This window comes from Macrotis lagotis, chromosome 4 (genome assembly GCF_037893015.1).
Source record: "Macrotis lagotis isolate mMagLag1 chromosome 4, bilby.v1.9.chrom.fasta, whole genome shotgun sequence".
Taxonomy (NCBI): Eukaryota; Metazoa; Chordata; class Mammalia; order Peramelemorphia; family Peramelidae; genus Macrotis; species Macrotis lagotis.
Window position 1 is genome coordinate 42,860,463 of NC_133661.1, and position 24,785 is coordinate 42,885,247.

General features: G+C 34.0%; 2 protein-coding genes across 2 annotated transcripts in view; both read left to right on the forward strand.

Annotated features, from left to right (window-relative positions):
* The window catches only part of LOC141520794 (olfactory receptor 13A1-like), a 396,576-nt gene that overhangs the window by 351,343 nt on the left and 20,448 nt on the right, over positions 1 to 24,785 (forward strand). The gene's annotated exons all lie outside the window — the stretch shown is intronic.
* LOC141523059 (olfactory receptor 13A1-like) lies at positions 13,458 to 14,421 on the forward strand. The gene has a single exon (XM_074236343.1). The coding sequence runs from the start codon at positions 13,489 to 13,491 to the stop codon at positions 14,419 to 14,421; it is 933 nt and encodes a 310-aa protein (XP_074092444.1). The 5' UTR covers positions 13,458 to 13,488.

The window sequence follows — 24,785 nt, forward strand, 5'->3', positions numbered from 1 at the left end:
AATCACCCAGCCATGTGTCATGCAAGCCACCCCAATCCCAATGCCCTGAAAAAACCAAAAAAAAGAAAAAAAGAGACCCAAAAGAGACAAAAAGAGACAGATCATTGGCCCTTGAGCCAGGAGTACCCGAGTCCAAATCTGGCCTAAGACACCCAAAGATCACCCTGCTATGCGGCTCCAGGCAGGCCACCCAGCCCCATTTGCCCTACACCCCCCCTCAATAATAATAATAAAAAATGTGCTTCAGTCTTTGTTCCCATTGCAACAACTGTTGCGGGTGGATCACATTTTTTATGGTAAGTCCATCACAAAAGTTACTTCCATATTTTTCCACCATTGCCATTGCTGATCGCAACTCCCTCCTTTTGTATTTCTCCACTACCATGTACTATATTTTCTCTCTCCTTTCACTCTGGCTCTGCTGTATGGTAGCTGAATGGTACAGGAGACAGATCCCTGGCTCTGGGGCCAAGAGGCACTGAGCCCCCATACCACCCCTTAGGCCCAGCATCCACCTGACCCTATGGTCCCAGACAGGCCATCCAATCCCAGCCCCTTGCAAGAAGTAAAAAAGAAAATGTTTTATATCTGACCATTCTCCCTCTATGGTCCATCCTCTCCTCCATCACTCACATAACCCCCCTTCCCCCGTTTCCCCCCTTCTTACTCCAGATGTCTATACCCCATTGAGTATATATGCTGTTTCCTCTCCTAGCCACCTCTGATGAGACCGAAGATTCCCTTATTCCCCCTTGCCTTCCCCCCTTCCATATCGTTGCAATAGCTCATTGTAATAAAGAAAAAACTTATTATATGAGATATCTTGGCTTATTCCCTCTCTCCTTTTTCTTTCTCCCATTACATTTCCCCTTTTTTTCTATTGACTCCATTTTTGCACCATATTTTATCTTCAAATTCGGCTTTCTCCTGTGCTTCAACTATAAAAGCTCCCTCTACCTGCTCTGTTAACTGAGAGGGTTCATATGAGTACTATCAGTGTCATTTTTCTATGCAGGAATACATGCAGTTCATCAGCATCATCATTAAGTCCCTCATAATTTCCCCCTCTCCTCCAATCTCTATGCTTCATCTGAGTCCTGTATCGGAAGATCAAACCTTCTGTTCAGCTCTGGCCATTCCAACAAGAACATTTGAAATTCCCCTGGTTCATTGAAAGTCCATCTTTTTCCCTGGAAGAAGACATTCAGCCTTGCTGGGTAGTTGATTCTCAGTTGCATTCCAAACTCTTTTGCCTTCCAGTATATTATATTCCAAGCCCTACGAGCTTCCAATGTAGTTGCTGCTAAGTCCTGTGTGATCCTGAATACAGCTCCACGATTTTTGAACTGTGTCCTTCTGGCTGCTTGTAATATTTTCTCTTTGACTTGGGAATTCTGGAACTTGGCTATAATATTCCTAGGGGATGTTTTTTTGGGATCTCTTTCTCGGGGGGATTGGTGGACTCTCTCCATTTCTATTTTGCCCTCTGCTTCTAGGATATCAGGGCAATTTTCCTGTAGTAATTCTTTGAAAATGATGTCAAAGCTCTTTTCCTGATCATGACTTTCACGTATTCCAATGATTTTTAAATTATCTTTCCTAAGTCTATTTTCCATATCAGTTGTTTTTTCAATGAGATGTTTCACATTTTCTTCTAATTTTTCATTTTTTTTTTTTTTTTGGTTTTGAAGTAATGAATCCTGGTTTCTTGTAAATTCATCAATCTCCCTGAATCCTATTCTTTGTCTGAAGGATTTATTTTCCTCAGAGAGCTTTCTTATCTCTTTTTCCATCTGGCCAATTTTGCTTTTTAAAGCGCTCTTCTCCTCAATAACTTTTTGAACTGTTTTATCCATTTGACCTAAGCTGGTTTTTAGCATGCTATTTTCTTCAGCATTTTTTTGGATTTCCTTGACTAAGCTGCTGATTTCATTTTCATGTTTTTCCTGCATCTCTCTCCTTTCTTTTCCCAGTTTTTCTTCCAACTCCCTCATTTGATTTTCAAAGTCTTTTTTGAGCTCTGTCATAGCCTGAGCCCAATTTCTGTTTTTCTTGGAGTCTTTAGATGCAGGAGCTTGTGCTTCCTCATCTTCAGACTGAGTATTTTGATCCTTCTTGGGCTCATATGCAAAATATTTCTCAATGGTCTTCCTCTTCTTTCTCTGCTTGCTCATTTTCCCAGCCTGGGCCTGGTTTTGGGGTGCTTCCTGAGCTTTTGGGACACTCCCACAAGGGTCTCAGTGTGTGAGGCTCTATCCTCCCTCCTGGTCTGTGAATGACCATGAGCGCCCCCCTCTGCCACAGGGCTGAGGTGGGGCCCCTGCTGTTCTATTGGGGGGGCCTAGACTGGGATCAGGATCTGAATGTGGTCAGAGCCCCAGAGTCCTGTTCCAGGGGCAGAGGACAGAGCTCTGCAGTCTCTCTTCACTCCCCTCCCTAGGTTCAATGGGCTCATGCCCTGGGGGCTCCTGCTTACTGGCTCTGCCTGCTTTTGTTCCTGATCTGGGCTGCTGAAAGAGAATGTTGCTTGCTGTGTGCTCTGAGAGCTGGGCTTCACGTGCTCGCTCTGGCAGAGATCCCCCACTGTTCCCGCACTTTGTGCCCGGTGCTCCCCTGGGTGTAGCTCAGGAGACTCCCCCGCTGCTGTGAGCTGCATCCGGGAGGCTAAAGTCCTTTCACTCTGTCAGGCCACCCCTCCGGCGGGCTTCCCCTCTGACCCCGGGGAGCAGAGCCTTTCTGCTCTTTTCCAGGTTACCTTGAGTAGGAGAACTGCCTCACTGGGTCCCTTTGTGGGTTCTGTCTCTGGAAAATTTAGTTAGAGTCCTTAGTTTGGAAGTTTATGAGAGAGCTTCTAAGAGATGTTGCTCTCTTGTCGCCATCTTGGCTCCACCACCCCCCAAAAATGCACTTATTAAATTAAATTAAGTTTTTCAATTAATAACTATGAAAAAGGTGGTTCAATCTCATTATTATTCACTCTATTTTTTTGGTTACTACTTTCCTGTCTTATAATCTTGCTTTCTGTAGCTCTTTCCTTTCTTTTGTATTTATCTCTGTTTCTATTCCTGTAAAATTATATTCAGCTTTCCTTTTTCTGGTTCAATCAATTTTGAGGTTTATGGGATACTTATACCTCCAACCCTTCCTTCATTTTTGAAGTCTGTTCATCCAATGTATCCCAGAATATAAAGCAGTTCCTAGAGGCTACTTTGCTTAGTCCCATTTTTTCTTGCCTCCCTTGACTTTAGAAATCTGATACATGACAAAGAAAGAAATCTCACAAGGACAAGCACAGAACCTCTTGTTCCTGACTTCCTACTTACTTTCTCTGATTCCCTCAGTTCTTGAACTGTCTTGTCTTCCTCTCCTTTCTCAAAGTTCTCTTCCTGGCAAAGAGCTATTCCCTTCCACACTGTTCTAATCCTGGCCTCTCCCTGACCTTTTCCACCTGTTGGAATTTTAAGTAATCTACCTTATCCACCATTTAAATTATCAGGAATTATCAGAATTTAACATAAATCAGTTCATATCCAAGTCTACTTCACTTCCCCAGCATCACAGTCAATTGAACCTTTTAACTTACATAAAAATATTTAACAATTTGAAATTAGAATTATGGGAAGGTACTCCCCTAGAGTGAAAATTGTCCTGATAATTATGTGAAGGATCTAAGATATGATTCTTCCACCATTGTAAATCAGATCAATTCAACTCAATTTAATTGAATAATATTTCCATAAATAATAGGAAAGTCAAAATATCCTAATAAATGTTAAGGGACTACAAAGTGGTATAATGAATAGTCAGGGAGATAGGAGTTCAAATCCAGTCTCAGACACTTTGATACTAACTAGCTGTGTGATCTTGGGCAAGTCATTTAACCCTCATTGTCTCACATCCAGAGTCATCTCCAGTTGGCCGGATTTCTTTTGGATCAATGGACCAAGATGGCTGTGGAGGAGAAAGTGAGGCTTGTGACAGTACAGCCCCCCTCACTCAAATCCTATTTATGTGCTTGTCGTGGCATCCATGATGACATGGTCTTCCTCAAGACAGAAGGACAAATATCATCATCATCACTAAATGAAAGAAATGTACTAGACCTTAGGGATACAATGACAAAATTAAAACTGTCCCTTTCTTCAAGAAACTTGCATTCTACTGAAGGCTGTAACAGCTATGAAAATACAAGATAATTTGAGCAGAGAATTCATGTAATGGATCATGAACTGGGTATTGATAGAAATAATGGGAATTTGAAAGATAAAAGTGAGGAGAAAATACATTCTAAAAATGGGAGATGCAAAAGAATAGTGACTGGAGGTAAAATTTAAAGTTCATGCAATAGGTTATAGACCAGTCTAAGTTGAATAGAGACTACATAGAAGAAAGCAATATAACATAAATCTGGAAAAGAGACACAAGTTCATTTCCCAATTATAATTAATTCTGATATGAAAAGTCAATGATTTGTTTTAAATAGGGAGCAGATATTGTCAGATAGTCTTTTTTGACTGGAGTGAAGAGCATGTGGAATGTATTAAATCTGAAAAGACAAATGGGTTAAATCTGAAAAGACAAGATAGTGTCAGGCTATAGAATTTTGCCAATTTGTCAATTTGAGAAATTTGAATTTTAGTCAAAGGAGTTTGGATATTATTTGTTAATCACAAAGGAATCCCTGAAAAATTTGTAAGCAATGGCATTATGAAAATTGGGGCACTTAGTGACATAGTGTATATAAAGTCTGGTCTCATGTCAGGAAGACCTGAGTGCAAATCTGGCCCTAGATAGTCACTGGTTATGTGACCCTTACTTAATGCTTCTTGCCTCAGATTCTCCATGTGTAAAATGAGCTGTAGAAGGAAATGGAAAGCCACTTCATTATCTTTGCCAAGAAAAATCTCAAATGGAATCATGAAGAGTCAACCATGACTGATCTAAAAAAACTCCTCAATACAGTATCTATACAGCTTATTGAGATATATAATTACTTTATTTTAAACGATTGCTTTTCACAGAAATCTTTCTTCACTCATCTGTGGAATTCAAAGGATGTAGCTCAGAAAGCATCATAATCTACTCATTACATAAAATAAAAGATCACATTTGAAATGAATCAGTGAGACCTTAATTGTCCCTTAGAGGTTTAACTCAACACTACTGTCCCCAGTGTCCTCTCTTATATGTATAATTTTTGCAGTAATTGAGATCTTTTTAAAGGCTTATTGAAACTTTACTAAAAGAGCGATATCTGTATTTTGCAAGAATTGGGGATTTTTTGAAACATTTATTGATTTGATCAATCACTTGTAAAATATACACTTATGGTTGATCAAAAGCAAGAATCCATACAGTTTAGACAAGAAGATTTATTCTGTAAGTATGTAGATCTATGTAAGTAGGTTAAGGCATAACCCTGTTGCTTTGAATTTCCAGGATAATATAGGATGGATAGTGATCATTTAACATTTTTTCCTCACTGTATGCATGCTTAATAGAATTATTGATGAATGCTTAGAAAATGTTAGTCACTGATATATTCCTTTCAGTTATTATCAAGCATTTCACAAAGTTATGCTTAAGGAAACTGATCAAAGGAAATGGTCCATTTGCAAACATTTATTTCATTTTTTTATCATGCTTGTACAAGATTTGAAAGTGTGGAGGGACACCATATGATCACAAACTTCACATACTTGTAGCATTGTTCAGTGTGGAAAAGAGATTAGATTAGTTTGCTTTTAATCTTAGGGCATGGGGAGCTTTCCATGAAACCAGTACTGACCATGTGATCTGGGCAAGTCAGTTGATCTCTCAATGTTGTGGGTAATTCTATGACCAAATTGAAGAATAGATGGTAATTTGCATGCACAAAAGGAATTTCCTTATTTGAAAATTTTCTAAATAAATAATGAATTTATAGGTTCAGTCCCTTTTTCTGGATAGCCCTAATAAGCAGACAAGCCAGCTGCTATTTTTTGCCTTTCATTCTAATGCTGGCCTTATAGTTCATCTTCTTTGCAACTTCACATGAGCTTATTTCTCTTAAGTTGAAGTTTTCAATTTCATAACAAAATTTTTATCTTTGAATCTTGAAGTCTCAGAGGGAATTCATGGAAGATTTTCTGCTTGAACTGAGACTTGAAGAAAAAGAAAAATTTCAATGCTCAGAGAATGGAGCTAGTGTGGAGGATGGTTAGGAACAGTTTTTCCAAGTCTGTATAAAAAAGGGAAAAATCTCCTTTTCTTACTTATCATCAAATATGAAAATAAGAAAAATATAAATGATTTTTATACAATGCTTTGCTGTATAAGCTTTTGCTGTAAAGCAAATTGTATCTATTAATCAATCCCCATGAAAAAAAAAATGCATGGAAGTGGGAGAAGGAATGGTATAAATTGGTGATAGTATAGATAGAATATATGAAGGGGAGAATTGTCATACCATGCTTGGTCTAAATAACAAGTAGAGGACTCTTCACATTTTCTTTCATCAAATCATATATATATATATATATATATATATATATATATATATATATACACATATATATATACATATATATACACATGTAGTGTATGTGTGTATATTTATACACAAGTCTGTACACATAAATACATATAGATAAACACTACATCCAAAAATGTTTAGAGTTTGTATTTTTATTAATTTATAATGCAAACGTTATTTTGGGGGGGGGGGGTTATTTAATGCTTCAGAGGACCTGACTAGAAAATAAGGAAGTTTCTTATTCTTGGGAACAGGAAAATGTCATTCCAATTTTACTCATTTGGAAATCAGGTTTTTAGAACCTGATTTTTATAAGAGAGGGAGTTGCATGTGAATCTTTCCCTAATTTGTATATATGAAAATTCTATTCTATTTGGTGTTTGTTAAGTTCAGAATAAAATGAAAAATTAATTTTAAAACAGAAAGTAAATAAAGTGACTCATTAGAATTCTGTTAAGGTAGAGTTCTGAAGATCAATAGGTCTGCAAGGGGCAGCTACATAAGTAGACATGGAGTTAGGAATCTCATCTCAGACACTACATGTGTGACCCTGGAAAAATTTGTCTTCTTTTGTTTCCCTCTCTGTAAAATTTTGATTAAAAATATCACTTACTAGCTAGGGTTGTTGAAAAATGAAATCATATTTGCTAAGTGTTTTGTAAAATTAAAGCACTGCATATTATAGAGCTTAAAGTTCTATGGGTAAATGTTAGCCATTATTATCATCATCATCATTATCTTATCATACAGAGAGATCAATGACAATAATGGAACAAGAGAGTCAGGATATGATCCTATCAATAGCATATCAAATAGCTTCTCCTAAACAAAAAAAATAAGTAAAAGCTTTTAATGATGATCATATTTTGAGGCTCTGAGTCATGTTCCTACTGTCTCATTTTTTCACTCTATGTTATACATAGAGCCCAAGGCTGAATTAGAACACTGAAGGACTAGAAGACTTAAAGGCTTCTGAGACTGCCAGGAGAGTCATAGTCTTTGTGCATTTGTATATTTGCAAATATAGCAGATAAGATACTTGCTGTGTAAGTGAGAAGGAGAAAGATGATGATTATGATAATCTGAGTTGGAAGCTTGATTATAAGAATTTTAAGACTCATGACCGTAGAATTATTCCACTTACCAAATCACAAATGAGGAGATCTTGCACAATCAGACTCTCCATTTTTCCTGAGGAAAAACTGGATTCTACTGCCAAAACACAATCATATATTCTGCAAATATATACATTTAGTTACATCTACAGGTCAGAAGTTTCTCTAAAAAGAAAAAGGTAGCTAGATAGTAATCATAAAATTCCAACATTTCTGAAGTTGAAGAGATTCAAAGTTTATTCCAAATGAAGTTTTTATTTCTTATGCAACTCCTTCAAAAAGTGACCATTTAGGTCCTTTGGAAGACTTAAATTTCAGGGGAAAACTGATTCATAGAATCAGAGTCCAAAAAAATTATTTTTTGTTTAAAATTATTTTGAAAATTGGATTGAAGCATAGTTTCAATTGCCTTCCTATGTATTTGATTTTCTTCCTAAAAAATTCTTAGGGGCAGCTAGGTGGCACAGTGGATAGAGCACCGGCCCTGGAATCAGGTGTACCTGAGTTCAAATCCGATCTCAGACACTTAATGATTACCTAGCTGTGTGGCCTTGGGCAAACCACTTAACCCCATTTGCCTTGTAAAAACCTAACAACCACTTAACCCCATTTGCTTTGTAAAAACCTAACAACTAATAAAATCTTTAAAAGGGATTCATAAAATTCATTCCTATTGCCAAGAGGGTCTTTAATGGAAAGAAGATAAAGAACCCCTATATAAACTGTTAAGGCAGCCCGTGTTTTTTCCCACTTGTAGAAAGAGGTAGTTATAGCCAGAATTGAACAGGAAGAAAAGAGATATATAGAGAAGATAGATTAGTCAGGCCCAGTGTAAAGACAACCTATTTCTTTTCTCTTTGCATTGCTCAATTATTGCCAATCTGGAACATTAAAAAGTGAGATCTTAAAGTGACAATTGCCTAAAGGAAAATGAAAAGCTATGTCCTTTCATAAGAGAGATGCATTACATTTTAGATTTCAGATGTTGCATGAGAAAGACATTTGACAGAATATAGTCAAGTTGCAAAAAACTTTAATTCATGGAACCCTTTATTTTAATCAGTACAAATATATTAGGTTTTCTTCATAAAAATTAAGAATAGATTTTTTTTCTGTTTAAATTTCAGTTGATCTAAATGTTAATCTGAAATTTCTATCCTTGTAACTTCCACCCTGATTTTCCTCTTTAGGGTTATGTCTTGCTTATCTTCTTTAAATTTGACTGGTTCAAATCTTTTAGTACAAATTTTTGTCCCAACTGTATATCCATATATATTTGGAAATACCCCTAGTTCAACTCAGCCAAATCTCATGCTATTTTTTTATAGTCTCTTTTTCCTGGTTTCCCTTTTCTGCATGAGTTTTATTAATATTGATCCAAAAAAGCATAATGATATTAGTTATGTGTGTGAAATCTTGTATAACATTTCCATATTAGCTCACTGTACATAAATATTTTTTAAATTATTTTGAAAAGTGGATTGAAGCATAGTTTCAATTGGAAAAAAGTAGTAATTTTAACTTAGAGTTCAACAGATCTTTATAGGTTGATACTATTTTTAATCATGAGTCCTTTGGAATTTTCTTGATTCACTTTACTGATCACTATAATTAGGTCTTTAGTAGTTGATTATCTTTACATTATTATTACTGAATAAAGTAATTTCCTGTTTTTGCTCACATCTCTGTATTAGTTCACCTAGTTCTTCCTGTGTTTTAATGAAATTATTCCTATTTTCATTTCTTTTAACAAAGTAATACTCCATATTGGTCATATGCCAAAACTTGTTCAGTCATTGCACGATTAATAGCTATTCCCTCAGTTCCAATTCTTTGTTACCAGAAAAGGTGTTACTATGAATAATTTTGTACATAAGGGTACTTTTTCTTTAATATCTTTAGGATACAGAAGTAGTAGTGGTATTCCTGGGTCAGTGGGTATAAATATAGAACATTTTTATGGAGCCTTAGATAAATTTTCTCTATAATTATTAGACAAGTTCATAACATCTCTATATTACCTTATTCCTTAAAGTATTTAACATTTCCAATAGATATGAAGTGGTTCCTCAGAGTTTTTTTAATTTGTATTTCTCCAGTCAATAGTGTTGGAGAGTGCTTGTCCTTTGAAATCACTTATGATTTCTGAAAATTGCTGGTTTCATCTCTTGACAATTAATTAATTGAGGAAAAACTCTTATTATTTTTATAAATTTTACTTAGTTGCCTCTATATTTAAATAATGAGAACTTTAGCAGACAAATTTCCTGTAAAATTTTTAGTATTGCTTCATTATCATGGTACCTCTTATCAAAATGTGGTTTCCCTAACCATCTCTTTTCATTCTGTCTATTTTTTCTTTTGCTTTATCAAAAATGATTATTATCTGTCTTTTTTTACTTCATCTTGCTTTATTCTCTGTCTCTTGTTCAAATATGTCTCTAAAAAAATCCCTCAAAACATATCATAGATTTCTTGTTTCTAAACCATACTGTGAGTATATACCATTTATATTCCCAGTTATGACTAGTGTATATTTTTCTCTATCTTATATTTTTCTATTTATTCTTCTCTTTTATTTTTAATTCTCTCCTTCTTATGAGTAGCTAGGTGATGAAGTGGATGGGTAGATAGAGCACTGACCAAAGTCAGGGGGATGGGAGTTTGAATCCCACCTCAGACACTTGACACTTACTAGTTGTGTGACCTTAGGCAAGTCATTTAATCCTGATTGCCTCATGTCCAGGGTCATCCCCAGTCATCCTGTTTCATAACAAGCCACTAGACCTAGATGACTCTGGAGGAGAAAGTGAGGCTGGTGACTTAGCACAGAACACCCTCACTCAAATCCATTTCAGGTACTTCTCGTGGCATCATTGATGTCATGGTCTTCTAGAACAATGGGCATTTTGTTCCTCAAAACTCTATTTTGCCTCTTATCATTGCCTTGCTTAATATACTTTCTTGTCTATTATTCCCCCTTTCTTTTATCCTTTTCCTTTCATATTTCCCTGTTGGGTAATGTAGATGGATTTCTACATTCAACTGAGTATATGTGTATGTGTATAATATGTATTATAAATGTGTTTATATCTAATATTTAAAAGTATGTATATATAAACAAAATATGTATATACACAGAATCTATATCTATTATTCTACCTTTGAATTAATTCTTATTCCAGTGAGGTCTAAGCATTGTTTACCAACCATCCCTCATTATTCACTCTCCTGAAAGAGAACTTACCTGCATTTCTTTTTTTTATGTAAGATAATTTTTTCCCTATTGTACCTCTTTCTTCCCCCTTCTCCCAGTACATCCCTCTTTTTTTAAACATTTTCATTATTTTGATAATATTCTTGAATAAATTATCTCACAGTCATTACCTCTATGTAAACTGTTTCTAATTGCCCAAATAAAGATAAAGTTGCTAAGAATTTACATATATTTTCTTCCCATAATGTTAAGAGTTTAAACTTATTGGGGGTCGGCTAGGTTGTGTTGTGGATAGAGCACCGGCCCTGGAGTCAGGAGGACCTGAGTTCAAATCTGGCCTCAGACACTTATTAATTACCTAGCTTGTGTGGCCTTGGACAAGCCACTTAACCCCATTGCCTTGCAAAAACTAAAAAAAAAAAAAGAGTTCAAACTTATTGGATCTAGTATTATTTCTCTCATATTTACCTTCATATGTTTCTCCTGAGCAGATTATTCTTGGTTAGAATTCTAGCTGCTTTTCCTTCTAAAATGTCATATTCCATTCCTCTGTTCCCTTAGTGTAAGCTGCTAATTTTTTGGTATTAATTGATATTCATGATATTTGACTTGTTTCTTTCTATCTGCTTGTAATATTTTCTCTTTGACATGGAAATTCTAAAATTTCACTCTAATATTTCTGAGAGCTTCCTTTTTGGTATCCCTTTTAGGAAGTGATGAAAGGATTCTTTCAATTTCTTGTTCATGGATTCATGGTATTATATCATTTTACCTTTATATTTATATTAAATATTAGGAATAAGTTCTTTTTTTATTCTTGCTTTCAAATTTAACAATAATTTTTAAATTACTTTCCCCCAATTTTTCCCCAGTTCATTTGATTTTCCAATGAAATAGTTCACATTAAGGTTTTTTTTTCTCTTTTGACTTTATTTTGATTTTTCTTGATGTTTCATGGAATCATCTTTCAGCTGTCCAAATCTAATTTTTAAAGAATTTGTCTCTTCAGTGAGTTTTTATATTTTTTATATGAGCAATTCTGCTTTTGAGGTAGTTTTTTCTTCAATGAATTTTTGTTCTTTTCACTATTTGACCAATTCTGTTTTTAAAATGTTTTTACTTCATTATTTTTGTGTTTCTTTTTTAAACAGACTGTCAGTTTTCATTTTCATGATTTTCTTGCTTTACTCCCATTACTTTACTCAATTTTTCTTCTATCACTCTTATTCCATTATTTTTTTGGCAATTTTTCTTGACATTCATTCCAAATAGAATTTTTTTAGGCATTTGAGACATTTTACATTGTTATCTTCTTCTGAGTTTGTGTCTTGGACTTCCCTACCACTGTGGAAGGTTTTTCTGGTCAGGGTAGTTTTTTCATTATTTGCTCATTTTCCCAGTTTGTTTCTTGAATTTGCACTATGTTACACTTGGGACTCTTCTTGCCTGAGTCTGGAAAGACGCAATCCCAATTTTCAGGTTGTTTGGGCTACTTTTTTCGGAACTAGTTTGTGTGTTCTACAATTCTTGTGCTTCCAAGGTGTTGTGATCTGGGGAGAGGGATGGTCATTGGTCTTTTCATCTGCACTCTGGTCTTTACTCAGGAAGGCCCCTCCTTCCCTGCAGTTGCAAGGGCTATTATTCCTTTTAGAACTGGGAACAGGACATCTGCTCTCCAACAGCTGCCTGGCTAATATCACTGTCAGCCTTGAAAGACTCTTCAGCAACCTTGCTCCCTTTGTCTGCCCACCAGCACTCCTCCCTGCCAAGGAGTTGCAATGTAGATATGAGTATCATCAGTAGACATGCCAATCAGCATCAGCTGCACCCTGAAAAAGAGATGAGGGAAAGACACTAGATCATGAAGTTCAGGAAGAAAGAGGATATTTTATTTTATTTTATTTTATTACTTTTTGTTTTTGTAAGGCAATGGGGTTCAATGATTTACCCAAGGTCACACATCTAGGTAATTATTAAGTTTCTGAGGATGGATTTGAACTCAGGTGCTCCTGATCCCAGGGTCAGTACTCTATACACTGTACCCCCTACCTACCCCTGTAAGAAGATATTTTAACAAAATCTTTTGATTTCTTGTACCATCTTTCAGATTAAATAATATATTAAATAAATAATCATATGTATGAATATAGATATATACAAATATATATATACACACACATATATATATATATTATATATGTGATCTAACAGAAACAGACATACTTGAATGGATAGGGAAGATAAATCAAGTAATGGAAAGCTGACTGTGAGCATGTATAGGAGAAATTGGTTCATATGTACAATTGCCTGAAATCAATGGCAAGAGAACTTAATGGATGATGTAATCAATAATCCTTAATATAGTTCATTTCTAGATATAATTTTTTAACATTTCTGATGGTTCTATGAGTTTCGGGAAAAGTTACACTGCTCTCTATTTTACCCTTGTGCTCACGTTGTGAGGTTTAATACATAGTTTGGGTTTAAGGAGTTTTAAATTAAGCATGCACACTTATTATAAGTCTCTTCTTAATGTTTAGATGTTTTGCCTTTCATTTTCATACAGTTTGCTTAAAGCCTTGAAAGTCTAATCCAAAGTCTAATCCAGACCTCCTGACTGACCAAGAAACCTTTCCAGCTCAATGGCCTTTAGTAACCACTCACAGGTGACAGAATTCATCCTCCAGGGCTTCTCTGAACACCCCAACCTCTGGATTCCATTATTTGGTTGTTTCCTCTCATTGTACATGGTGGCCCTCACGGGCAATGTGCTGATCATCACAGCCATCACACTCAATTCAAGCCTCCACAGCCCTATGTACTTCTTTTTATTCAACTTGGCTACAATGGACATTGTTTGTACCTCCTCTATTCTGCCAAAAGTGCTAGAGGGGCTGCTCTTGGAGGAGAACACTATCTCCTATGGGGGCTGCATGGCCCAACTCTACTTCCTCACTTGGTCTGCATCTTCAGAACTTCTTCTTTTCACAGTCATGGCTTATGACCGCTATGTGGCCATCTGTCATCCTTTGCACTACAGTACTATGATGAGCAAGAGACTCTGCAATCTGTTAGCAATTGCTGTGTGGCTCATCTGTGCCTTCAACTCCTCTATTCATACTGGTCTGATGACACGACTGTACTTCTGTGGACCCAATGTAATAACACATTTTTTCTGTGAGATCCCTCCTCTCTTGCTGCTATCCTGTACTTCCACCTATATTAACAGTGTCATGACTGTCTTGGCAGATGCCTTCTATGGATTTATAAATTTTCTTCTAACTTTGGTATCCTATGGGTTTATTATCTCTAGTATCCTGAAAATTCAGACCTCAGAGGGAAAGAAAAGAGCATTCTCTACCTGTTCCTCCCATCTTATTGTGGTGTCCATGTATTATACAGCTGTTTTCTATGCCTATATTAGTCCTATTTGTAGCTATAACCCAGAGAGGAGTAAACTGGCTGGTGTGCTGTATACCATGCTAAGTCCAACTTTGAATCCTCTTATCTATACTCTAAGGAACAAAGAGGTCAAAATGGCCCTTAGGAAGCTCTTCCCAACCTTTAAAAATTAACTAGGAATTTCAAGCCTCTTGATACTGGGTATAGAGTTGGTACAACCTATTTATACCTATAATTGAGAATATGCATCTTTTTTAAATGCTCTGCATTGGTGAAATCCTTTGATGCTCGCCATGATCTTCTATGTTTGTTGTTATAAGGTATAGTTTTCTGGATTTATTTTTTTCTTTTATATATTATTTCAATTTGAAATGGTTGTTATCAGTTTTATAATTTTAACTATGTTACCTCAACAACCAAAAAATTTTCCCCTTTACTAGATTAAGGAAAAAAAAGCTAGGTTTCATTTCAGGTTACATTCATTTAGCTTTTGTTCTCAGTATATACATTTCTTCTTCTCTTCTTCTTCTTCTTCTTCCTCTCTCTCTCTCTCTCTCTCTCTCTCTCTCTCTCTCTCTCTCATCTATCTAAAAGGAAGCATGCCATCCTTGACAGAGACCTGATTTCATTTTGAAGTGAAAAAATCTAGACTTAATTCCTACCTCTTACACATACAGACTCTATAGTTCTTAATAAATCCCTTAACCTCTTAGTATTTCTGATAGTCTTTTAAACCAGTGGATTAAATATCAACCTGCCTTGACTGAGATCATTTTCTCACTGAAAGGTTCCTATAATAATAAATCAGAGGACCAGTTAAAACTTTCTCATGAATAATCAGGACCAATAGAATATTTTAGCTAAACTACTTTGTATATTAAATGCCATGACAATTAAATTAACAAAAATTATTTTCCTGAATTAAAAAAGAACAATAAAATATATTTGAAAGAACAAAGAATTAAGCATATCAAAGGAATTAATGAAAGGAAGAAGCAATACCAGAACTTGAATCATATTATGGAGCAATAGTTATTAAAACTATCTGGTATTGCCTAAGAAACAGAAAGTTAGATTAATGTAATAGTATAGACAAACAATTAACATCACCAAATAAATACAGTAACCTTGTAAAGACAACATTTGGGAATAAGAATTTATTATTTACTAAAAATTGTTGGTAAGATAGGAAAACAGTATAGCATACATATGTCATAGATCAATATCTTACCCAATTTGCCAAGAAAGGTTAAAATGTGTATATAACCTACATGGATATATAGCAATAGAGTACAAGAACATTTGAAAAAAATGGAACATATTTATTTGATTTTTTTGGAGAGGCAAATAATTCCATGAAAAAATCAGAGAAATAAAGCAAAGTTTGGTATAAAATATGTAATTTGATTACATTAAAATATTTTTTTACAAATGAAATGAATTTAGTTATGCTTATAAGTAAAGCAGAAATTTGGGAAAAATTATTAGTTTCTCAAATACAGGTCAATAATCATAGATATATTTGAATATAAGTAATTTTCCATTTGAAAAATTGTCAAAACCATTAAGTTTTCCAATGAAGAAATCAAAATATGTCATAGTCATATAAAGATGCTGTAAATATTTTTAGCTAGAGAAATACAACTTGAAACAACCTTAAGCTATCATTTTACACTTTCCAGATTGGTTAAATTAGTCGGGGTGAAAGTGACAATTTTGTGAGGAGATGTGGAAAAATTGTTACAGTAATTTGTTGTTTGAAATCGTGAACTGATTCAACTATTTTGGAGACCAAAAATTATGCTCGAAGAGTTATTAAACTGCCTATTCTCTTTGACCCAATAATACCACCAATAGGTTACTTTTCTCAAAGATTAGGGGGAAAAATGAAAAGAAACTATGTTTACTGCAATGTATACAGCATTTCCTTTTGTGGTGTCAAGGAACTGGAAATTTTGGAGATAGATACCCAATTAAATGGGGAATAGTTAAACAAGTTGTTACATATGCTCGTGCTGGAATATACTGTGCTGTATAGCATACTGTGCTATAAGAAATGATAATCTTGATGATGTGAGGAAAACATGGATAGACATGCAGGAAAACATGAAGAGTGAAATGAGCAGAATCAAGTGAACTTATACAGTAACAGCTATATTGTTTTAAGAACATCTTTGAGTGGATAAGATAAGTTCTTTTGACTATTATGAATGCCCAAATCAACGTCAAGGTCTATAAGAAGCAAGAGTCTATCTGCATGCAGAAAATGAAGAGATTAAAAAGCATATATTGAATAATTTAAATATATGAAAATATTTGTGTCTAATGGTGGTCATCTATAGGGCAGGGGAAAGAAGGGAAAACAGAACAAGAAATGTATATGATACCTTTGATATTTATTTCAAAGATATAGGATGTTTTGCATAATTGATTTGAAAATTCATGTTAAACCACCTTTATTCCATTATACAATTCAATTTAAACTCTCCTGTGTTATGGAATTTCTTGCTTTATTCCATGAATAAAAATTAAGGAAATATAAGTTTATCGATCACCAATAAATAAATGAATATTTCTAAATACAAAGAAGAGTAAGAAAAATCATTTTGTGTCACTGTACAATAGAAATTGAAGTCAGGGAACTTTCATGACTTCTGATGGTGAAAAATCTTTTCTAAAAACCAGTTGTAATATCTCTGGGTTTAGACTCCAAATGGAGAGCTAATGGGATAAGAGAAAGTGAATTCAGTGACTGATTGCACACAACTCATATAAAGACATGGGAAGAAAAGGAAATGTAGACCACAAATTGCCTCCCCACCCCATGCCCTCTCAGTGATTCTACAGAAGCTTGGTCTAGCTGTGGAAAATAAATATTTATAAAGTTATTTATAAACTTTTATAAATTTATATATAAAAAATCTATTATAAAAATCTATTTATAAAATTTATAAACCTATTCATAATAAAATTTATAAACCTATTCATAATAATAATTATGATTAATAATGATGATGATAATAATAATAATTGAGCTTAAATTCTAAGAAATGTAATACTGATTCTGCAGGAGTTATGTAGTGTATGGACTGCTTGGACTAGAATCAGGAAGACTCATTTTCCTAAATTGAAATCTGGCTTAAGACACTTTTTAGCTATCTGACTCTGGGCAAGTCACTTAACTTTGCCTCAATTTCCTCCACTGTAAAATGAGTTTGAAAAGGAAAAGGACCTTTGCCAAGAATAACCAGTAGGATCATGAGTAGATGAGCATGACTGAACAACCAAAAAAGGCAATACTGGTTTTTCACATCAAATAAAAGTATATTGTTACTTTGTCCTTTAACATTTACTTGAATATCACAATAAGCTTTCTTCACTCTCCCTCAGGTTTCAGAGAATCTAGTACAGCAAACATCATTGTCCACTTATTAGATAAAATAAAAGGTCTCATTTGGAATGAGCCTGTGAAAGAGTTTAATTGTCCCTTAGAGGCTTACTTTGGAACTCTTGTCCCCATTGTCTACTGGAGCTGATAAATGCATAGCTATTGGATTGATTGAAGTGATATGGCTATTTGAAACTTGGCTAATATTCATACTGTGCAAGAAATGAGGCTTTTTGAAGCCTTATTAATCAGATCATTAGTTTTTAAATTTTACATTAATGATGACCTGAAAGCAGTAAATCTGACAGTTTAGACCAGAAGACTTATTTTCTGAGTAAGTAGGCATATATGAATAGGATAGGACATTATCCTGGTGAATGGAATTGTGAAGATAACATGGGATGCATAGGGATCATCTGAATTTTTTCTTATTGCGTGCATAGTTTTTGGAATTCTTGATGAAAACTTAGAAAATATTTAGTCTCTAATGTATTTATAGTGTTTCATCATGCATTTCTCAAAGTGAAGTTTCTGGGAAATTATCAAAGGCAATGATCCATTTGCACACATTTATTTCACTCTTCTGTCATGCCAATACAAGTTTTGGAATTATAGGAGGGAAGACATATGATCTCATATTTTCAATATTTGAAAGGCTGTTTTGTATGAGAGAGATTAGACTAGTTTTACATTCAGATATAGAGCATAGGTAGTTGTCCATGAAGCCAAGATTGATCCATTTGATCCTGGCAAGTCACTTTACTGTTGAGTGTTCTAGGTGACTCAAAGACTAAACTGAAGAGTAGGTGGTGACTTGTATGCACCCTTATCTGGGAATCCTAGAAATGAATGAAATTGCTTTTCTAGTCCATTTTTTCTATATGACCCTAATAAAAAGAAACAGTCACAGGTGGAATTTATAAAGAGGCAAATTTATTCTTGATAAATGGAGAAATATGCCTGTAAATCTGAAATATGAAGAATTGAATGGCCTGCCTACGAATACAATGAATATTCCTCATTAGTGGTCATAAAGCATAAGTTGGATTGAAAAAAATCTTAGACCATTGTATACCAGAGATTATGGAAGATATGTGTTTCAACTTATCAACCATCGATTGAAATTCTAGAATTTCAATAGATCTCAAATCCCTTGAATTGTTAGCTAATATGAAAAACTAATTGCTGTTCTTTGCATTGCATTCTGTTGAATTTGTTGCTCATTTCCTTTGCAACCATGTTCATATGAATTCATTTTTCTAAGTTGAAGTTTCCAAATTTGAACCAAGTTAAAATCTTTGAATCTTGAAATCACAGAGGGACTTCATGCTTGAATTGAGACTTGAAGGAAAATAGAGTGGAGGATGGTGGGGACCTGTTATTTCAGGTCAATACAAAAAGTGGGAAAATTCTCCTCTGTTTCCCTATTATCAAAGGTAAGATGAAAAATTTAGAAAAAAATTTAATGCATTTTATATAGAATTTTACCTTTGCAATACAAATTACATATATTATCCCACATGAAAAAAACATGGAAGTGGAAGAAGGAGGAGTTGATTGGTGATAGTGTATGTGAAAGAGAATACTGTCAAATAAGGATAGGATTGTAAATGATAGAGAACATTTACAATTTCTTAGCAAAATATATCCATATTTATAGATATATTTTAAATATGTTTCTGTTTGTGTGTATTTTTATGCATACTCATTTATGTATACACCATAGATAGATAAATAGGTTGAAGGATAGATAGATAGATAGATAGATAGATAGATAGATAGATAGATAGATACATAAATATCTAGGAATATGTTTGGTTTGTGCTTCTAACAGTTTCATTTTTGGAATAAGATTAAGGGTTTTTGTTTAAAAGCATCAAAAGGCCTGCCTAGAAACTAAGGAGGAAGTTGCCTATTTTTGGAACAGGTAAATATTCCGGTCTTACTCATTTGCGAATCAGAGTTTAGAAAATACTCAAAAACATACTGGAGAGTTTCCTTTAGATTCTTTTTTTTTTTCCTAATTTGTGTATTTACAAATTCCACCTTATTTCAAGCTTGTTAAGTTCACAATAAAATGAATAGCTATATTTTTATAAAAGCAAATACTCAGAGTGACTCATTGGAATTTTGTCAAGTTAAGAGTTCTGGAGATCACCAAGCAGCCAAGAGGCAACTAGTTAACTGGACATGGAGTTAGGAAGACCTAAATTAAATCTGATCTCAGCCATTTGTCTTCTTTAGTTTTCTTGGGTGTAAAATTATGATAAAAAATAGCACTTACTAACTAGAATATTTGAGAGGATAAAAGGAAAATTTTACAAAACTATAACATTATAAATTGTATAGTTTAAAGTGCTATATACAAATGTTAACCTTCATCATCAACATCATTATCAATGATACAAAGAAGTCAATGACAGTCATGGAACAAGAGAGTCAGGAAATAATTTTAACTCTTAAAGTGAACATGATGAATTCCTTTCCCTTCTCCTAAATGAACAAATAAAGTTAACAATTATATAGCTATTTTTAGGGCCTGAATCATATTCTCATTGTTCACTTTATGTTAATCAAAGAGACAAAGGTTCTGACCTGAATTAAGTCACTGAAGAGGGAACAAGAAGTCTGAATGTTTTGGTGCTTTCTGAGACTATCAGAAGAGTGGAAGACAGTCTGTAAACTTTGAAACCTTTTCAAATGTAAAGAATATGATACCAGCAGTGGGACTGAGGAATGAGAAAAATGATAATGATAATTTGAACTGGAAGTTTGATCATAAGAAGCATGTTCAGTCTTGATTTGTATTGCCCTTTTTTTTTCCTGAAGAAAGGTTAGGTTCTGCTGTCCAAATACAATCGTATCCTCTGAAAGTGCATACATTTAGGTGCATATTTAATACCAGAAGTGTCTCTACAGAAGAAAAAGTTGCCAGATATTAATTAGAGAATTCCAACCATTTTGAGGTAGAAGAGATGTCACACTTTATCCCCCCCCAAAGCTTTATCCCTTATGTAACTTCCCCAAGAAGTGACCATTCAACTTTCCTTGGAAAATCTAAAATTAGGGGAAAATTTCACTTCTGGGTAGCCTTAGACTTTTGGTTCAAAAACATATTTTTGTTTTAAAAAGGAATCCATAAACAGTTGATCATGAAAGAGAATTATAAAAGAAAAAAGTGAAGAACCTGTTTATAGTCTCCCACAGGTAGGGAGAGAAAAATAGCCAAAATTGAACAGGAGGAAAAGAGAGATTTGTAGTGGATGAATCAAACTAATTTTCATCATCTCCCTTATAAAGAACATTTATTTTTCTATTTCAAGTTCTCCTGATATTACTTCTTGGTTGCTTATAGGGAACAATAAAAGTGATCGATATTAAAAATGTCAGTTCACTGAATGGCACTGGAGAGATACAGCATTTCAAAAGAAAGCTATGTTGCATTTCCAGAGAACAGCTAGACTGAGGAAAGCTTTTCCTTGAAATTAAAGAAGAGAATTATTCTTTTTGTTTTAAAATTAAATCCATCTCCATGTTGATCTGAAATCTCTATCCCTGAAACTTGCACTCACATTTTTCTCTCCTTGTTCAACTTTTACAACTCTGCCTTTCATTTAAATATTTTAAGTTATTTTTTTTTGTCCCAACTATATGATTTTTACATGGAAATATCCCCTCCCTCCCATACTAATTTATTCACTCATCTCCTATATTACCACTTCTGGATGAATTTCAAGTTGTTACAGAAATGTAGTAGTTGAAATAAGTGCAATATGTAAACATTCAGGTTTCAGGGGAATATAATTTCCTTTACTCTGATTATTTTATCTCTCTCAATGAAGCCTAAGTAAATATTCATGGTTTTGATTCTTTTACCTTCCTTCTGACACAAATTGACAGGTCAATCCATTAGCACCTTTTTTTCTCCTATAAGTATAATGTTATCTGGACAAAAGAGATGTGAAGGTGACTTTTAAAATTTATGTTCAATTCTCTAAACATAATCATTATCATATTTTACCCTATTTACACCATAAGAGATGCACCATTGTCCAAAATCTGTATATACAGTGTTACAGAAACTGTCTCAACCATAATTCATCATCAGTCTCAGAGCAAAATCACATTGAAAAATAAAGCTTAATTACAGGGAAAATAGAAGAAATAACTAAAATATTTTGTTTTAAAATTATCTTCTTTTATATTCCTTGGTTGAAATGCCTGCATAACTGATTTGAATGATCTGAAGGTGAAATATCAGGTTGAGATATACCCATGGAGTAGGAGTAAAGATTTCATGATGACATTGAAAGTTGCTTGAGTAGAAATTCATTGATCTGATATCTAGTTCTCTTTTTAATTTTCTGATTAGACAGGGATTTTTTTGATACTCTGGGTCTTAGTTTCCTAAAATTTAGAAGTAGGACCCACTGTTTTATAATGTCCTTTTTTAAAATTAAAAGAGAAAAATATTTGTTTTATGATTTAATACTGAACTCATAAATGTTTTAAATAAATGTACTTCATATATATATATTATTTTCAAGTATACATTATTTATTTTCTATTCATATTATATTGCAATTTTCTCCTTTTCCTTTCTCCTTCACCAGTTAAGATATCAATTATATATGTGAAGTCATATGGAAAATTTCCATATTAAGTAAATTATGAAAAAAGGAATGACAAAGCAATTTTCATTTAGATTTCATCAGTTTTTTTTTCTATTGGTGGGTAGTATTTTTATTATGAGTTCTTTGGAATTTTTCTTGGATCATTTTACTGATCACAATAAGTCTTTCACAATTAATAATCAATACCATATTACTGTGCTGCATACAATAATAGCCTGGTTCTGCTCACTTTTCTTTGTTTCAGTTCATAATGATCTTCTTATGCTTCACTGAAGTCATTCTCCTTGTCATTTCTTATAGCAAGACTTTTTTTTAATCTTGATGACATACCACAACTTGTTTAGTCATTCCACAGTTGATGGGTAACCCCTCTATTTCAAATTCTTTGCAACATCAAAAAATTTCTATAAATATTTCTCTATAAATAGAGTGCTTTTTTTCTCAGTGATTATACACAGTTTTATAGCTTTTTTAGGCATAGTTCCAAATTTTTCTCTTTCCATTTCACACCACCACCAGTGTACCTGTTTTCCCTAATCCCTTACAGCATTGGCATTTTCTGATAGGTATGAAGTAGTATCTCAGAGTTGTTTTAATTTTCATTTCTCTAATCAATAGTGATCCAGAACATTTTTTCCTATGACTATAGATCATTTTTATGTCTTCTGAAAATTGCCTATTCATATCTCTTGACAATTTATCAATTGAAGATTATCTTATTTTTATTAATTTGACTTACTTTCTGATATAATTTGAGTAATGATATCTCTATCAAGGAAATTTGTCATAAATATATTTGAATTTTGTTCATTGCCATTGTACCTTTTATCAAAATATAGTTTCCTTGCTCATCTCTTTTTATTCAGTCTGCTTTTGCTGTTCTTTGACAAATATGATTATGACTCCCCTTTTTTTACTTCATGTAATAGATTCTGCTCTATCACAGTTTTAATTCTTTCTATCTTTCTATTTCATATATGTATATATATATATATATAATTTATACATATATGTATAAACAACATAGTAGGATTCTGGTTTCTAATCCATTCTGTAAATCTACTTTCATTTAATGGGTCAGTTCATACTATTCACATTCAGCTACGAATTTTTCCTTCTGTTTATCCTTCTCTCTTTTCTAGCTGTATTCCCTCAAATATTATTTTGGTTTGACTTTGGTTAATTGCCTTTCCATCTTCACTTTTTTCTTTACCCAGAAAGGCTCCTGCTTCCATAAAGCAGCAAATGCTACTACTCCTCTTGGCCCTGGATCTGTGAGCAGTATCTCTGCTCTCCCATGCATGCCTTGCTAGTGCTCCTCTCTGTCTTGGAAGTTTGACCAGCAGCTGCTCCCTTGTGTGAGATCATCAACTCTCCTCTCTGCCAGAATCTATGACACAGATTTGTGTATCAGCAATAGAAGTGCCAATCAACATCACCTACCTTCAAAACCAGCAAACTATCTTTCTGAAATCTTTTCCTGATCTAGTTTTCTGATCTCCTTACCATTATTTCACTGAGAGCTCCTGTATCTGCTTCTGCTATTGCTGGTGTTGCCTCAACTATTTCCAATGTCCATCCCAGGTGAGCCAACCCTGGTTTCACAACCCTTTTCTGCTAACTTCTTAAATTATCTTATACTAAGACAGTGTCTCACCCTGAGTTTTGGATGACTCTGAAACCCCAAAGATCAATTTGAGAATTCATTTTAAAGTTATTTTGAGGAAAATTTTAGGAGAGATCAAGTGGGTGACAACCTCTATTCTACCATCTTGGTTCTGCCTCCTTCTTTCTATATGGTCTTGAACATGATTATATGACACTCACCTGAAGTAAATGGAAAGGGGAAGGAAATGAACCATTCTCTAGTACCTTCTCTGAGCCAGGAACCTTGCTAAGTACTTTTATGGATATTTTTACATTTGATCTTTCCAACAATCCTGTGAGGTAAGTGCTGTTGTTATCTCTGCTCAGGTGAGAAAATTGGGCTCAAATGTCTTGTCTAAGATCATGCCTGTAGTAAAGGGACTGAAGTTAGATTTGAACTTAGGTCTTTCTGACATTAATCCTAGCATTTCATCCATCACTAGCTGTACATCAGCTGAAGAAAAGAATAGAAATAAAGTGTGACAATGTCATAAGATAACACGTTTCTCTTTTGTTATCTAAAAACATAATATTTTTAACTAGCTGACTAGTACTACATGGAACATAGAAAGATTAGTTTCATAGGGTGAAATAAAAATCTTAAATCATGAACCAGAGAGAGGGAAAAAGAATGAAAGAATGCAGAAGTGAGTGAGTGAACAAGAGTCAGAGACCTCAAAGAACAGTATTCTGTGAGTATTTTGGTCATAATAAAATGAAAAGGACCAAGTGAATTTCAAAAGATATGTAAATCTTATTCTCTGCATTCCTAAAGCTTAAAACATATGCAGGAACCTGGGGCAAAAGACCATGCATTTCTGAAGCTTAGCTTTCTCATGCACAAAAGAATGAATAATGGTGTTGATAC

Bases quoted from the DNA above. Each gene is read 5' to 3' on its own strand.
- LOC141523059 (XM_074236343.1), top strand. From the start codon at position 13,489: ATGGCCTTTAGTAACCACTCACAGGTGACAGAATTCATCCTCCAGGGC.